We start from the raw sequence: 15,139 nt of genomic DNA on the forward strand, positions 1-15,139 counted from the left end.
CTTTCATTCCTCTCAAATCGATACGACCCGTCTCATCCTCGTTGCAGTACTGGACTTATACAGTAGACCGTACATCAACCAATTGCCTCGTCCCGAAGCCTCTTTCTCTGTCTCATCACAAAGGACCGCAAGCGAGAAAACCTGCGACATCACTTCGCACCTAACTTACATACCTTAGTAGCGTGCAGTCGCTGATCTGAGCTGATCATAAAAGAGGGGCAGCTTTTGTTTTGGCCGAAGCTCCAGCTGCACTACATCATCGTCATAGTGCGGTGAACCTTGTACTGTTTGCTTGGTTTAGGAAGTACTCTGTACTGTTGTACTGTTCAGCGCACATTACCTCGCATTGCATCGGACAACGGTCTACCGTCGCTTCAAATTACGACAAGCGCAATTCGCCTGACCTGGAAGTTGAGACGGATTCGCTTTGCTTTTTTACGTTGGTCTTTATCTGAAACGGCAGACCCTTTTGAAAAGTATCATTGAGTGTTGCCGGGCCACCTTTCCAGCCACCACGAGCAAGGTAAAGAGCATCAGCTCGACCTATCCTATCCAATTGCCGCCTCCGTGGAATGCGCCAAGCGTCCGAATCCTTTGTCCACACCGGCAACACGACCAAAAAAAAAACATAACGCCCTGCTTCTCAATCTCAGTTTACAGTCATTGTATTCACTGTCCTCTGTTTCCTCTTCCATCCTGGCCTGACCTCTTCAGTCTTGCTGGCTACTGCGTGCTAGCTGAGCTCAAAGTTTCTGTCACCGTTGCTGTTGTACTACACCTGAAGCTCAAGAGCTGAGTGAGTGAGATTGAGAGCTTCCCCACAGAAGAGAATAGCCCAGACTCAAACAGGACAGACAGCACGTCAGAATCCAGCCCTTCCCCACTATTACGTTGTTGTGCCTGGACTTGAAAGAGACGGAGAGCTCCAGTTGCAAGGTTAGGATAACTACCTAGGCTAGGCTAGGTTGCACCCAGGCCAGGCGAACTCACTGACCTCTTGTTGGCACCAGAGACCATAGACGGCTTGAGTTCTTTCAACTAACAAACTTGACATCTGTTCTGGCCTATCCTGATCTATCCTGTCCTGAATAGATCTCAATTCCATTCAGGGAAGAGCACCAGCAACAACAACAATAACGACAACAAATCTCAGCGATCTGGAAACTTGGAACTTCACGCATAGATCCCACTTCCAACTCAGTCCGTCCTCCACCTGGCCTTAACTGGAAAACCGTGCGATCGATCTGCAGAAAGCGCTTCCTCATCTTCGGGTCCATTCTACCGTAATCACCAACAGCACGCACCAGTACCTGCCTACACCACACCACACCACACTACACTAAACTCCCCGCTTCTCTCGCAATCAATTGCTTCCCCCCCCCTCTCTTTCTTTCGTCACACTACTACTACCCTATGCCTTCACTGGGGTTTCTCAAGAAAAAGCGGACCAGAGAGGGCAACTCTGACCCTTCGGCCTCAAGTCCAACCAGCCCAGTCACTCCTACCACGTCCAGGTCCAAGTCCATCTCTAAAGCTTTTCACCTGCCTCGAAACAACAGACATTCCACCTCAGCCCCGACTGCCCAGCCAACCAACGCCCAGCAACAATCGCAGCAACAGCCCGAACATCAACACCAGGAAGGCGCCGCGCCTCAATCCAATCAGCCTCCTGCGCAAAACCAACAAACGGCAGGTGCCTCCGACGGCCAGCAAGATCACGATATGGACACAATCAAGCTTCACAAGCCCGAGTACGGGACAAATTCCATGAGCCCACACGATCATCAAAATCTTCCAAGCATCAATAATCTTATCAACCAGCCTCAGCAGCAGCAAAATGCCCAGGGCAATTCCTATAACAACGCCCAGAGCAACCCGCAGTTCTTAGCTGCGACAATAGATAATCATCGTCCACAAACCGTCAGCCCTGGAACTGATCCCGCAACCCTCCAGCAGCAACAGCAGCAGGCCATGCCACAGCCTCCTCAGCAACAGCAGCCTTCTGACAACCAGCAGTCTCAGCAACGATACCAACATCAGCAGCAACCGCAGGCCCAGCAACAGCAACAGCAACAGCAGCCTCAACAACAGTCGCAGCAGTTTCAACAACAGCAACACCAGGAACAGAACCAGAACCAGAACCAGAACGAGGCGCAGCAGCAGCCACAACAGCAGCCTCGTCAGCCTGGTCACCAGTATACCAATTCCGTGATGCGCGTCACGAAAGGCAAGTACTCGCTTGGTGACTTCGATATCTTGAGGACGCTTGGAACTGGTAGCTTCGGCCGTGTCCATCTAGTCCAATCGAAGCACAACCAGCGTTTCTATGCTGTCAAAGTGCTCAAGAAGGCACAGGTGGTCAAGATGAAGCAGGTTGAGCATACCAATGACGAACGACGCATGCTGGCTGATGTCAAGCACCCTTTTCTTATCACTCTTTGGGGTACCTTTCAGGACTCAAAGAACCTCTACATGGTGATGGACTTTGTTGAAGGTGGCGAGCTGTTTTCTCTTCTGAGGAAGTCTGGTGTAAGTTCCGCATCCGTTCTGCCAAAGATCAATTAACTAAAACGTTACAGCGCTTCCCTAACCCTGTAGCCAAATTCTACGCGGCAGAGGTCACTTTAGCCTTGGAATACCTCCATTCCAAGAATATCATCTACCGTGATCTCAAGCCAGAAAACTTGCTACTTGATCGACATGGCCACCTCAAGATTACAGATTTCGGCTTCGCGAAGCGTGTGCCCGACAAGACTTGGACCCTGTGCGGCACACCTGATTACTTAGCCCCCGAAGTGGTCTCTAATAAGGGTTACAACAAATCTGTGGATTGGTAAGTCATGATACATATCGATTGGAAGGGTACGCTGACAGGATGGGCGTATTAGGTGGTCGTTGGGTATTCTGATATACGAAATGCTTTGTGGTTACACGCCATTCTGGGACAGTGGATCTCCGATGAAGATCTACGAAAACATTCTCAAGGGCAAGGTCAAATATCCCGCATACGTTAACGCAGACGCCCAGAATCTCCTGGAGCGTCTGATCACAGCCGATTTGACGAAGCGATTGGGCAACTTGTACGGAGGCCCAGCAGATGTGAAGAACCACCCTTGGTTTGCCGAAGTCACCTGGGACCGACTAGCCAGGAAGGACATAGATGCTCCGTATACGCCACCGGTCAAAGCAGGTGCTGGTGACGCCAGCCAGTTCGATCGTTATCCTGAGGACCCTGAAAAATATGGAATGGTTGGAGGAACAGATGAGTAAGTGATGAGTACCGAGAAACGATGAACTAGGCTAACCGATATGTAGGTACGGACACATGTTCACAGAGTTTTAAGGACATCCATGATGGAGGAAAGATCGAGGCTTTTGTATGATTAGGATGAGGCCAGACCTCACTTGATGCGAACAACCGTGGGTGGGACGTCAATGATGGTGAAATGATGGGTACACTTTTGTTCTTGACATGACGGTTCTAGTGGTTCATTTTTGCGAGCAATTGTGGGGTTGGGTTGTAGGAAAAGATGAGCTGTTGGAGAACAACTCAGCTCGAAAGAGCGGCGCTGGTGGGCATGCGAAAGGAGGCTTGGATATTCCCTTTTACAAGTAAGGTTACAGAAATAACCTTGTATCAGTAGGGTTACAGACACAGCTTCATCGAGTACGACTGCATCCTTTTTGCGACCTACCTAGGATTGAGATTGAAAATGCGCAGCTTATGTCGAGATTCATGGAGCTTGACTTGACGAGTACTAACTTGAAGACATGGACTTGTTCATCCATTTACGGTTACTCTATGAGCCTGTTTGAACTGAGGAGCAGAAAAACCTACCTTCAGTGTCTTCAATTAATGTTGGTGTTTGATGTGAAGAAGATTTATGATGATGACATTTGATCAAGTACAGCTTCATCTTCCTTTGCTCTGATTGAATGTTAAACCTTAGCAAGTACTATCCCCACTTGACCCGTGAACGGGTTCCTCTTTTAGCGGCACGCGCGGAGACTAAATAGAAACGGTCTGGGCTGGTCTTGATTGAGGCTGGGGTTACACTTTATAGTAGTTAGAGTCTGCACATGGATGAGGAGAGGCAACCATGAGGATAAGATCTTTAATGATCGGAGCGGCCGTATCTGTAATATCTGTTCCATTTTCCAATGAGTTCAATAGAGTTACGGCAAATGATCGGGCTACGGTGAGGGGGAAGATAGTCACTAAAAATGATGAATGGTTGCGAGGTTGGGAACATCTAATGCTTGTCATTGTTGAGCGAGTACATTATCCACTGAACTCAATTGATCAATCATACCTATGTATTCGTACTTACCTGGGTAACATGTGCCTACCAAAGCAGGGGAATTGGGAATTCATCGGTCTCAAGAGTCGTTCAATGTTACTCTGACATTTGATTCAGCCTCATGGAACATGATCCCTACCATGCCTCGGTGCATGTAATCGTACCTGCCTACCATAAGTACCTACTACCCAGGTAGTAGTAGTCAGCAAACTCACCGACTTCTGTTCCTTTCCCTTCCCTCTTTGTCCCGTGTCGCTGGAATACGATTGCTACCTCAAACTAGATCTATTCCTCTTAAAGCTTACATAGCCAAGCTTTGACTAGCGAGCTGCAAGACGCAACACGGGCATTGAACCCGGAGGTGGCTTTTTTTTAGGACGCGTCTGCAATTGATTTCATTCAATCATTCAATCACTTCACATACAGAAAAATCACCCACAGCACGTTGAGTATCTGTTCTACATCTCACTGTCGCAATGGAAGATTATCTGTTTCGACATTACGTCGATCAGTGCCGCGTTGTTAAAGAGGAGACAAGCTATGTCGAGATTTTCAATTACTCGGTAAGTCATCATCTGCATAAGCGTCTACATTAGAAATCACTCTCTACAAAAATACCAATTGATTTGCTAATGCGCCCATCAGGATCCCTTTTACAATGTATGCGAAGAACATCCTTTACCAGACGATGAGTTCCATAACTTTGTGAATCAAACTGTTAGTATACCACTACTCTAGTGTCTTGTCCAGAACTCGATTGACAAGGACAGGGCGCCTTTGCACCACCAGGGAACCTAAGACCTGATACGAAGCTGCTCAGCGGTGTTCGATTAATGTGAGTCTTGGAAGACACTGGATCTTTGGTATAAGAACCAACTAACACCGTTGCCAAGAGTTCAAAAGAATGCCAAGCATCCCGATACTTTTCTCACAAAGGTCATCTCACTACCTGCGGAGAAATATGGAACCATGGTTCGTGCCATGAAACTGCCACATCGAGGTATCGAAACAAATTCCGTTGTTGGCCCTTTCTTCTGGTGCGCCCATGATCAGGATGACGACGACCCTCATCTGCGTAAGTTTGCTGCTGGCCTTGTGTATCGAACTCGAAATCACTCACACTCTCTCACAGAAATCATCCACAGAAAATCAGATGTTCTTAAAAAGGGCAAAACTAGAGGTTGGGAGATGCTCCTCTCTCATTCTTTCAAGACAGGTATCACTACTGGCTTCATCAAGGGAACACCCAGCTCAGAGATTGAAAAGTCTTTAAACCACCTCAAGGCATGCACCGACCAAATTGGGCACCCGATTCTTCTACCTCTTATCATCCTTACATACGACCTATCTCCTGAAAATGATGAGAAACAACGCAAAGCTCGCCATTGGCTCCGCCGCCTTGAAAACGCCGTCAGCCTACGAAATGAAGTCGAGGAGCAGGAGCAGTATTTCCAAAATGGCTTCATCGACATTGACGGACTGAGTCGTGATCTTGTTGAGTGTCACGGAAATGTCATGTGGAAACGTCCCCAGGCATATGAAGCGCTTGTCAAAGAGATGGAAAAGGCCATGGCCACCTTTCGATTGGTGTGGATTGCGTTATGCCCCGATGCTGAGAAACAATCTGAGGCTGAACGAAAGCATCGCAAAGAGGTTGAGAAACTGCATCGAAGCATGGTGTCTCGATTAGACTTTTACAAGGTCAAACTCAAGGGCTTAGAGAACTACATTCACATCACTCTGGAGAGGCTCAAGGTTCAGCGCGAAGCGGTAAGAGTACATTCAGATATCGCGAATTATCGCTAACATACTATAGCTATATAACATCATGTCACAGCGTGAGGCAAGGCTGAACCTCGAGATTGCAGGAGAGCAAAGGCGAATAGCCCATGCTAGTAAGCGAGACAGCACAGCTATGAAGACCTTATCCCTCATGGGTGCTCTATTCCTGCCAGGGACCTACCTCGCTTCTGTCTTCAGCATGACATTCTTTAACTTTGGAGCTGGTTTGTGATAATCTTATTACTTCAAGAGCGTCCCTGTACTGACATGGCCGTCTAGATGCCGACCCTGTCATTTCTGCTGAACTCTGGGTCTACTTCGCCATAACCATCCCCGTCACTGCCTTAATCGTTTTTAGCTGGATGTTTATCGACAAGCGTCGCCAGGAGCAGCACAAGAAAGACGATGCAGACCTTGAAAAGAATATCGACAAGATGGAGAAGGAGATCATGTTTGCTCTTCGCAAGCGAACGATGAGCAAAGCTAATACCTGGAACACGGTTAGCCCACCCCCAAAACCATGAGATTTGCCAGGACGCGAAACTTGATGAGACAACTTTTTACACACTTCTATGGAGGAATGATACTTGACCACAAGGCAAGATTATGACTAACGAACACATTTGATGCCATATTTTATGATACATATGACTCGATTTTATGGATAGAGCTTGTTTTTGAATAATGAATATATCTGCATGACTGTGTATAAATATGATACATTGAAATCTGAACGTCTTCCCCCATTGCTATCTAAAGTTTGTCCAAGGGTCATCTAAACAGCTGCCACTGGGTTTCCAATGTCAACTTTCCCTATGGAAAGTAATACTGATATGACTGCATTAAAATATCCTAACTAAACCCTCAAACTCCATCATGGTCTATTAGTGCCGATGGCAAAACGTGAGGCGTTATCAAAACAAAAGTGTGCTTTTCTCCAAAAAAAAAAAAAAAAAAAGACATTGCGCCGTTCATGTGTAGGAATGGTCTTGTTAGATGTGAATTTGACCATCACCAGAACCACCAAACCACCTACGGAAATCAGGTCCAGAGCTGGATGGTCCAGCACCCGCATCGTTGTCATCGCCGCCCATCCATTTTGGCTTCTTGATGTCGCTGAACCACTTGGGAGCCTCAATGCCGTCCATGGTGTTCTTCATGCGGTGACCAATGATTGCAAAAAGATTGTCATCTTCTGGTTCCTCATCGTTCCAATTGGGACCATAGCGATGTTCCGGGCCACGACGTGCGCTCGTCGTTGAGGGTCGAGCGGGTGACCGAGCAGGCGAAGAGGCCGCACCGCGAGCTGAAGGTATTGACAGAACGGGCGCCGATCTGCCACCAGTTGTTCCAGCTCCGCCTATCCTAGAAAGAGCATCCTCCCTGCGATGGAACAGTGTGCTTCCGCCGAGTTCACGAGAGATGAGGTCTCTGCCTTCACGCCAGGATCCAGTGCCATAAGTAATTCCAGTTTCTTCCTCGTCGTCAATGACATCCATGCCAACAAAGATTCGCTTGACCCGGCCATAGATGCCAAACAGGGTAGCGAAGACAGGGAAAAGCACGACAACAGGGAAGAGGTCGTCAAACCAATGACCCAACGGTGTAAAGTCGATCAATTGTCCGAGGAAGTGGTAGAACACCGTTTTTTTGTAGACCTGGCTTGACAGGAAGGTAATGAAATTGTAGGAAATGGGAATGGTGAGTTTAGCCACTTGCATGGCATACCAGAAAGCCGACTCATGAGCTGTGTTGCGACGGACAAGCGCTCGCCCGCGCCAAACCTTGACTTCTGTCATTGATGTCAAGGCAGCTGCACACATGTAGCAAATCCATAGGAAGGAGATGGCCTGGCCAGCGAAACCAACTTCAGGCTTATCGCCAACCCAGTGGTGAACCACTGTTAATCTGATGACCGACAGCTTGGGGAACGCAACCTTAACAACCTCAGACCAAACAATACAAGCAGATGCCGCCGCCAAGAATAGGCCAAGAAGGACTTGGGCATAAGGCAAAATCTGGTAGTAATAGAGATATCGTGTGTATGGCGTCAAAATGACCGTCCTTTCCCAAAAGGTTGCGTGGGGCGATACATCGCCAAAGTCGAGTTTTTTCGATGCTGCAGAATCCAGAATTGCTTGTGTTTCGGTCGCTTCTTGAACGAGGTCGCTCCAGGTGTTGACATATCGCGACCGAGCGTGTTTGGCGCGCACGTACTTCCTAGTGAGATCGGCGAGGTACTTTTCAGTGATGACATGCGGAATAATAGTGGTGTCAGAGCCTCCGCCGAATCGTGTGCTTCGCGGTTGAGATTCGGGAACGTTTGCCATTTCCTGCAGTTCCTCAATCCAGTCCCTATATACGTTTGCGCTTCCTGTCTTGCGTCGTCCAAGTTCAGCGACCTGTACCTCAATATCTTCAAGTTTGGCGATTGAATCCTCCATCTCCTCGTAAACCTTGGGCGCCTTGCTTTGGAGTCGTCGCAGTCGTCCGCTGATGCTTGCGCCGCGCATGAGGCGCCTCGGTATCGATACCAGGCCGTGACCCATCAGATAAATGGCGAGTATCAATCCCCAGCAGTATGCAAGCGCCATGATCGTGCCCTTGATGGCTTCTACTTTGAACCCGAACTTGATGAAGAAGTAGACGAGGCCGATAGATGAGAAACCCAAAACAATGGCGTGAAACTGCGCATTACTGCGAACTGAGTACATGAATTTATCGTATGGTTCTCTGTATCCTGAGTCGGAATATTCGGCTAAGATTGGGAGTATAAACCTGAGATCGCTCGTCAGCATGGCACAGCATACAAACCATTGAATAAGTCAACGTACCAAGTTAAGGCAAATGTCAGCCAATACGAAATGCGCCATGAAACCAATATGACTCGCTCGGGAAGCCATATCCCTCTTGTTGCTTCATCTCCGGTGACTGCGCTCGAGGCAAGATCAATCGGGACAAGGATAACGACAATTGTTGGCAGCCAGAGGGCGAAGAAGATGGGGATGAGATAGAATGCTGGCGTTGTTCGGAGAGGGAGGTAGTATCGTAGAATGAGGAGGACGACGAGGGATATGACGACAAGGACGATGCATGAAAACACCGCTGAGCCAACCGGCGACGAACTGCTTGTTATGTGTAACATTTCTGAGAGACGAAGCGCATGGCGCACAAATTTGTAAGAATAAGATTTAAAGTGAAGCCTAGAGTCGGCCAAAAGATGGTAGATTAACTAACATGCGACAGACAGCGACAGCAGACAGGGGCACGGGCCGTTCGGATTTGGCCTTGAGGTACGTACCTTGTTCTGGCTCCATCTTGCGTCATTCAACTTTGATCCGCACAGTGAGCCCTGCAGACTGTCGGTACCTGGTGCCTTAATTGAAACGCGCGGAGCAGCGCATCAAGTCACCTAGACGCGCTGCTCCACGCGTTTTTAGTACGGGCGGGCGACTTTCAACCTAGCAACGCAACTACAAACTTCTACAACGGAGCGCATCGCGAGTTTGGTATTTTCATTCTTTTCTTTGCAACCCTCTGGCGCCAAATTGTATCCTACTTGTTCACTGCAATTATCGTCATAATCCATTTCCAAGGCAAAAGAAAAAATGGAAGACACCACGCAGTGTAAGTCCAGTCTTTTGTCGCAACTTACAACACTACTAGGTATTCAGTATTGACATTTTTCAAAGGGCTGTCTGACGCCAGCACGGCCATCCACATCAGCCTTGTATCTCCCTCCGAATCTGGTCTCCAGCATGTTGCGACCTTTAATCCCCGACACACCTATTCGATTTTCGGCGATGATGAGAAGATCTTTGGGTACCAGGACCTCAAGGTCAACCTTCGATATCGCGCCAACGACATGCGACCGCACCTGAACATTTCATACAGCAAGAAGTCCGGCACAATCAACGAACTTGAACCTACAGATGTTGCAGCTATCCTTGATGAGGGCAACCATCTCCCCAAAAGTGTGTAACTAGTATTGCGCCGGGAAGAAGAAATGCTGACTGCCTCTAGTTGCTTTTGCTAAAGCTAGGGATTTTGAGGAAAGCTCCAAGCAACTGAGCGACGATTGGACACCACCAGGAAAGCTTCACACAACCTTCGACAGTCCAGAGGGCCAATATGAAATCTGGTGCGGAAACCTTGCCGACCCCGCTGTCAAGCAGCTCAACAGCCGTTTGCAAATATTCGTACCTCTCTTCATTGAAGGGGGTACCTATATTGGCCAAGACCCTGATGAGGACTCAGCCGAGCTCGACCTGTCCGATGCCGACCGCTGGACCTTCTTCAGCCTCTACCAGAAGCGCAAGGTGGGAGACAAGACCGCCTATGTGTTTGTAGGCTACTCGACCATCTACCGATTCTACTACTTCCAGCCTCCCACCCCACCGGCATCACCACAGAGCGACGAGTGGGAATTGCCCAATGGCAACATGGACCTTGGCGAGCTCCCTTGCAGAACAAGACTTTCTCAATTCATCATCCTGCCTCCTTTCCAGGGCAAGGGCAATGGTGCGCGACTCTACAAGACTATTTTCGAGCACTACCACAAAATCCCACAAACGTACGAGTTCACTGTGGAGGACCCCAACGAGGCATTCGACGACTTGCGAGACATATGTGACCTGCAATTCCTTCGGAAAATGCCAGAGTTCAACAATTTGCTAGTCGACACCAATATTAAAATCCCTAAGAAGGGGTTCCTCCCAAAGCTAATTATAGGCTCCTCACTCCTTGAAGAGATTCGACTCCGAGCCAAAATCGCTCCCCGTCAATTCGGACGAGTTCTTGAGATGCATTTGATGTCCAAGCTCCCCGTATCAGTACGACCAACCATGGCGATCGAAGATCAACCGGCTGCGACAAAGGCTGATCAGCACGAAGCCAAAGTATGGGGCTTGATCGTGAAGCAGCGACTTTACCGTCACAACAAAGAAGTTCTTTCTCAAATTGAACCTGCTGAGCGTGTGGAGAAGCTCGATGACACCCTGCATGGCGTTGGGCTTGAGTATGCGCGTATCTTGGCTGCTGTCGATCGCTCAGATAAGTACGAGGGCCAGACAACAGCTAGCAGTAAGCGAAAGCTTGACGCGGATGAGATTACGGAAGATTTGAGCAACAAGAAGGCTCGAGTGGAAGATGCCTGAGCATCAATGTTTTTAATTACGCGCGATCTACTCTGTACCGAAGGAAAGAAAGGGGTCCAATTAGGCGTTTGGGAACGTGCCGAACAGGAAAAACTGTATGTTCACTCTGTATAAAATCAAACCATTGCACCATCTATATCCCTATCTATCCATCTATGCCGTGCGATGCTATGCAAACAAACTGTCTTAACAGAGGTAAAAGCCATACTTGAAAAGCCATTAAAAGGCCTGTCGACTATTGTTTAATACAATGTAGAAACATATACCAGCAAATTCATCCCAAGTCCCTGAACCAAACTTCGTTCAAGGTAGTTTCGTTGCCCCTGATAGTGCTGTCGTTCTAAAAGTAATCGCGAACAAGTATCCTCGGGAAAACTCAATCACGTCTTGGTTACGATCACCTTACTCGTAGTGGAACCTTGTTCCATTCACACCGTCGGCTCCCTTGCCGATCTGTCCAGCAACAACAGCAGCTTCACGTACAGCTCTTGAGACGGTGCCACGGACTTTGCCTTCCTCAAGAACCAAGACGCCGCCAATAGTGCAACCTCCGGATGTGCAGACCTTCTCGCGGAGAAGAGCAGGGTGCTCACCGTTCTGGACAAGGCCAGCAGTACCTCTCATAGACTGCGTGGCCATGCGCTGAGCATCTGGGCGGGGAATACCCATGGCAACCGCACCGTCAATGGCAGCCTCTAGGACGAGGGCGAAGAAGGCAGGACCTGACGCGCACAGAGCTGTTGATGCGTCCATGTGTCGGGTTGGCAGGTAGACGACGTCGCCGATGCGCTTGAAAATCCAGGTGACAAGGCTCTCAGTGGCGTGGTCGAGAGGGGAGTTGGGGGATGCAATGACGGTCATGGATTCGCGGATAACGGCAGCGGTGTTGCACATGGCACGGACAATGCGGCATCGGCCATCCTCCTCGGGATCCTTGCAGGGCACAGCGCCGTGGAGAGCGATCTCGATATCCTCAACAGTGATACCAGCACAGACACTGATAAGGAGCTTGCCGTGCAGAGCCTTTGAAATACCAGGCTCGGTGAGAATCTCCTTGACCATCCACGGCTTGCATGCGAGGATGACGACCTCGGACTGCTGAACAGCACCAATGTTGTCGTTGTGGACAACCTTGAGAATAGAAGAGTGCTCCCAAAGGGCACCTTTGACGCGCTTAGCACCAGCAGGAGTGGCTACGCTGGCGACGAAACGTGAGGGAAGTCGATCAGGCACCTCGTCGCCGGGCGATGAAGTCAAAGTTTGGAGGGGCTTGGGCCCTTGCATCTCTGCGAGAGAGTTCAAAATACCACTGAGAATGGCAACACCCATAGTACCTGTTGGATGCTCAGCGAGTGAACACGGTGATTCTAGCCATACCCGACGATTTCAAAACCATGATGGCGCTTATATCCATGTTTGGGTGGATGCTGTGCAGCCATGATATTTGTCTCGTCATGAATGGATGCTTCTACTTACCACAGCCAAGGACAGCCATGGTGAGGTCTGTACTTCCATTTGAGCCGTAAGGCGTGAGAGCCATTGAGTTGGGCATGATGTCTTCTGTGTTTAAAACTGATTGAGTGAACAAAAGTTTGTGTATGAGAGGAAGAAAATCTAGAGGCAGAAGACTGACTGACTCGTGTCAAGTGTCAGGGTGGCTCTAGAATTAGTTTAGAGGAGGCAAATACAAATCGGGATGGGGAAAGGTGGGAGCAAAATTGAAGAAACCAAAAAGCTGGGGAAACGGGGGGGAGACTAGATTTATATAGAAGGATTCCACATTTATTTATTGATTTTAGTATTGTCTGTCATGTTGACAACGCGAGTCCTTGTTTACTACATAGAATTCAAGTGTACAGCCAAGTTACCTCTCAAATGGTAGAAAATTGCCGGGTAGTAGGTAACGTAAAGTGCCTTTGCTGCCCAATGCGCGGTCTGCCCCGTATTCAAAACAGGAAAACGAAGCAAAGACGGAACGATAAGGGGTAAACAAGTAGCTACGTATAAATTCTACGTAGAAATCGATACTTTAAAATGGGTGCCCTTCACCGAGAGAAGAGGCGAAGCCAACTGCAGACGCCCGAAGTCTCACCATGTTGGGAAATGAGAAAAACCAAAAACCAACGATAATGGGTTCATATTTAGCAACCTTTCATGTTAGGTTCCGGCTTATTCCAGACCAAACCAGCCTTGTATGGTAATAATCTTCTAAGCCCAAGGTGGCCTCTTCGCTCAGATTGTGTAAGTGTAAGTGACCCCTGGCGATCTGAGGTAATTCATGAATTCAAAGCCCCTGACATGCCCATGTCCATAGCCCCCATGTATAGCTTCAACGTTGCTTCAGCAAAGACGCACACACTTGACAAGTTTTCACCGGCAGCCTTTTGTGGCTAGAGCGATGCGATGCATCTTCGGCTAGTCCGACCTGTATCGAAAATTTCACCAGTGAAGGTGGTTCAGCTGAGAAGAGGAAAAAAGCAAATAATAAAGTGATGTCTGAAGGAGAAATTAAGGATGCAGGTTAGGAGGTGAGACTGGTTTATTCCCGGTCGCTCTCTCACCGTAGATGAGCAAAGCCACAGCCACAGCCACAATGTGGCACGCCAGGCAATAGGTACTAAGTTTCCTTGCCGATCCACTAACAAACAACCTTACCCAGTCCCAGTACATCAACAAACTGCCTGGGTCTCTCATCTCTATCAACCACTAAATCATCTTGATTGGAACTGGAACTATTCTATACGAGAGTCTTGTGCCTTGTTACACTGAACAAAGACTTGAAGTCGTCCAAAGGCTCCGAACTTCCGGAAACTGTCACTCCAGACTTCTTGTTATTTTCTTTCACTATTGTTCTTACCAGGATTAAGATTCATACTCATTCACTATGGCTGATCCTTTCGAAGTGCGCATGCGCTTCACCTCTCAGCTTCAACATCTCAATGCTTCAGTAGCATCCGCACAAAAAGCCGCACAATATGCTCTTAGATACAGAGATATGGACGAGGATTTGCACTCATGTATCCTGGAACAGTTGGAACGAGTGGTAGGACCATCGAGTCTCAGTGTAAACTCATCACTGATTCAAGCCAACAGAATAACATGAACATACGGGCCAACATCATGTACTTCATCGAGCATTTCCTCGACATGGCGCAGCGCGATGGACACCCAGACTATATTCGGATGATGCAACGGGACATTATTCGTGTTGTTGATGCTGTTGCTCCCGATGATGGATCTGGTGCTGCCAACGTCAGAGTAGTCCGAAAGGTCGGTCCATCCTGGCATCTTGCAACTCCCTGACTCGATTTAGAACACCCGGCTCACGTTTACTATAGGTTCTACAAGGACTTCAAGGCAAAGGCTACCTGGAGTCGCAAGCAGTCATTCAGATCGAGGATGTCATAAAGGAACGCGAGACAAATGCAGCAGACTTTGCCTCACCGAACGGAGATGTTGAAATGACAGACACACCAATTTCTCAAACCGTCACCAAGCCAGGCCGACGAGGCGCATCAAATCAATTTGACAAGCGTCAAATAGAGCAGCGAATCGAAGAGGACCGAGAGCGTCACAAGCGTGAGCGCGAAAGTATATGGGCTATCCCCAAGATCGATAATGCGGAAATGGATCGGCTATGGGAAGAGACGAGCGATTTCGGAGAAGACGACGACCGCCTGATCACTGAAGAGCAGAGGGATTTTGAAAAAGAGATGGAAATGCAGTCTGGCTGCCAGCACAATCAGAGGGCAAAGAACGGCAACCATTATTAGGAACGAGGAGACACCAGCGATTCAGATGAGACGATAAGGGCCCAAACAGAGGAAGAGTGATTTTTATACAGGCCAACGAGATGGAAAGGCAAGGCAGCCTGACTGCCATCATCCAGAGAATGGAACG

The 15,139-nt window shown here is 48.5% G+C and overlaps 6 protein-coding genes across 6 annotated transcripts; 4 read left to right on the forward strand and 2 right to left on the reverse strand.

Moving 5' to 3' along the window:
* Positions 1-1,413: 1,413 nt before the first annotated feature.
* Positions 1,414-3,476, forward strand: FGSG_07251 (cAMP-dependent protein kinase type 3; the record flags this gene model as incomplete). The annotated part of the gene is made up of 4 exons (XM_011328687.1): positions 1,414-2,529; positions 2,580-2,833; positions 2,889-3,266; positions 3,316-3,476. 4 exons carry the CDS (start codon positions 1,414-1,416, stop codon positions 3,341-3,343), a joined length of 1,776 nt encoding a protein of 591 aa, XP_011326989.1. The 3' UTR covers positions 3,344-3,476.
* A 1,301-nt stretch (positions 3,477-4,777) lies between these two features.
* On the forward strand, positions 4,778-6,607 carry FGSG_07252 (uncharacterized protein; the record flags this gene model as incomplete). Its single annotated transcript, XM_011328688.1, has 7 exons — positions 4,778-4,864; positions 4,947-5,018; positions 5,072-5,125; positions 5,205-5,376; positions 5,434-6,071; positions 6,118-6,307; positions 6,363-6,607. 7 exons carry the CDS (start codon positions 4,778-4,780, stop codon positions 6,605-6,607), a joined length of 1,458 nt encoding a protein of 485 aa, XP_011326990.1.
* Positions 6,608-7,075: 468 nt separating this feature from the next.
* FGSG_07253 (uncharacterized protein) lies at positions 7,076-9,400 on the reverse strand (the record flags this gene model as incomplete). The annotated part of the gene is made up of 3 exons (XM_011328689.1): positions 7,076-8,861; positions 8,918-9,230; positions 9,385-9,400. The coding sequence occupies 3 exons, from the start codon at positions 9,398-9,400 to the stop codon at positions 7,076-7,078; spliced, it is 2,115 nt and encodes a 704-aa protein (XP_011326991.1).
* Positions 9,401-9,611: 211 nt separating this feature from the next.
* On the forward strand, positions 9,612-11,239 carry FGSG_07254 (histone acetyltransferase type B catalytic subunit; the record flags this gene model as incomplete). The annotated part of the gene is made up of 3 exons (XM_011328690.1): positions 9,612-9,710; positions 9,776-10,057; positions 10,107-11,239. The coding sequence occupies exons 1-3, from the start codon at positions 9,692-9,694 to the stop codon at positions 11,237-11,239; spliced, it is 1,434 nt and encodes a 477-aa protein (XP_011326992.1). The 5' UTR covers positions 9,612-9,691.
* A 130-nt stretch (positions 11,240-11,369) lies between these two features.
* On the reverse strand, positions 11,370-12,820 carry FGSG_07255 (pyrroline-5-carboxylate reductase). Its single transcript, XM_011328691.1, has 2 exons — positions 12,716-12,820; positions 11,370-12,573 (listed from the first exon to the last, which is right to left on the reverse strand). Exons 1-2 carry the CDS (start codon positions 12,789-12,791, stop codon positions 11,642-11,644), a joined length of 1,008 nt encoding a protein of 335 aa, XP_011326993.1. The 5' UTR covers positions 12,792-12,820; the 3' UTR covers positions 11,370-11,641.
* Positions 12,821-14,123: 1,303 nt separating this feature from the next.
* Positions 14,124-15,012, forward strand: FGSG_07256 (uncharacterized protein; the record flags this gene model as incomplete). Its single annotated transcript, XM_011328692.1, has 3 exons — positions 14,124-14,282; positions 14,333-14,509; positions 14,578-15,012. The coding sequence occupies 3 exons, from the start codon at positions 14,124-14,126 to the stop codon at positions 15,010-15,012; spliced, it is 771 nt and encodes a 256-aa protein (XP_011326994.1).
* Positions 15,013-15,139: the final 127 nt, after the last annotated feature.

The sequence above is a fragment of the Fusarium graminearum genome, chromosome 4, assembly GCF_000240135.3.
Source record: "Fusarium graminearum PH-1 chromosome 4, whole genome shotgun sequence".
Classification (NCBI taxonomy): Eukaryota; Fungi; Ascomycota; class Sordariomycetes; order Hypocreales; family Nectriaceae; genus Fusarium; species Fusarium graminearum.

Bases quoted from the DNA above. Each gene is read 5' to 3' on its own strand.
- FGSG_07255 (XM_011328691.1), bottom strand. From the start codon at position 12,791: ATGCCCAACTCAATGGCTCTCACGCCTTACGGCTCAAATGGAAGTACA. The intron at 12,574-12,715 runs GTAAGTAGAAGC...AGCATCCAACAG, and splicing joins CATGGCTGTCCTTGGCTGTG to GTACTATGGGTGTTGCCATT.